We start from the raw sequence: 1,001 nt of genomic DNA, 5'->3' as shown, positions 1-1,001 counted from the left end.
TGACGAGACTCATGAGACCTACGAGACAAGATTTTGGCCCGTGAATGTTGATTTTTTTTGGTGCACACTCCCCATAAGATACAATTCATTATCACAAACAAAAATTTTGAAATCCAATTGTCTATCAAAAAAAACCAAATTAACCAAAAACAACTAATATAATCAAAATACAATATAATCTGAATGTGCAATTTGAAGATCCCGCAGCTAATAATTTTTCCTTCAACACAGACCCGTCCTTTAAAAAACACCATTTCCCTCACCCATTTAATAGCCCCCCTCTTCCCAACTCCCCATCCCTAGGCTCTCTCTCTCCTCTCTACTCCGCCGCCGATCTAATCAATGGCCGAGATCCCGCCGATCCACCACACCACAACCCTCAACCAAATCGCCATCGACTACACTCCCGACGCCTGCCTCCACTCTCCCGATTCCGGCGAGATACACATCACCTACGACCACCGCCGCGGCGCCCGATGGCGCTCCCCTTCCCGCTTCCTCTACGGCACCTTCTCATCCCGCATCCGCTGCCCTTCCGGCAACACCGACGGCCTCAACTACAACATCTACCTCTCCTCCCTCGAAGGCGACAAGAACCAAGACGAGATCGACTTCGAGTTCCTCGGCAAGGATAACACCTCCGTTCAAACCAATGTTTACACCGCCGGGGTGGGCAGCCGGGAGCAGATCCATCCGCTCGGCTTCCACGCGTCGGAGGATTTCCACGATTATGAGATCCGATGGGGACCAGAGGAGATCGCGTGGCTCGTTGATGGGGAAATGGTGAGGCGGGAGGTGCGGAGGGAGGGGGAACCGTGGCCGGAGAAGCCGATGTTTCTCTACGCGTCTGTTTGGGATGCGAGCGAAATTGATGAGGGGAGGTGGACGGGGAAGTATTCGGGGTGCGACGCTCCGTATGTTTGTGTTTATAAGGATGTGAGGGTGCCGATTGGGACGGTGGTGATGGAGGAAGAAGAGACCATGTGATTGGTGCGATTCCC

The 1,001-nt window shown here is 52.4% G+C and overlaps 1 protein-coding gene across 1 annotated transcript; it reads left to right on the top strand.

The window, feature by feature from the left end:
- Positions 1-183: 183 nt before the first annotated feature.
- On the top strand, positions 184-992 carry LOC110034742 (probable xyloglucan endotransglucosylase/hydrolase protein 27). Its single transcript, XM_020738986.1, has one exon. It carries the CDS (start codon positions 343-345, stop codon positions 985-987), a length of 645 nt encoding a protein of 214 aa, XP_020594645.1. The 5' UTR covers positions 184-342; the 3' UTR covers positions 988-992.
- The last annotated feature ends 9 nt before the right edge of the window (positions 993-1,001 follow it).

The sequence above is a fragment of the Phalaenopsis equestris genome, unplaced genomic scaffold (assembly GCF_001263595.1).
Source record: "Phalaenopsis equestris unplaced genomic scaffold, ASM126359v1 Scaffold192924, whole genome shotgun sequence".
Taxonomy (NCBI): Eukaryota; Viridiplantae; Streptophyta; class Magnoliopsida; order Asparagales; family Orchidaceae; genus Phalaenopsis; species Phalaenopsis equestris.
This window is presented reverse-complemented; position numbering and strand designations above follow the sequence as displayed.

Bases quoted from the DNA above. Each gene is read 5' to 3' on its own strand.
- LOC110034742 (XM_020738986.1), top strand. From the start codon at position 343: ATGGCCGAGATCCCGCCGATCCACCACACCACAACCCTCAACCAAATC.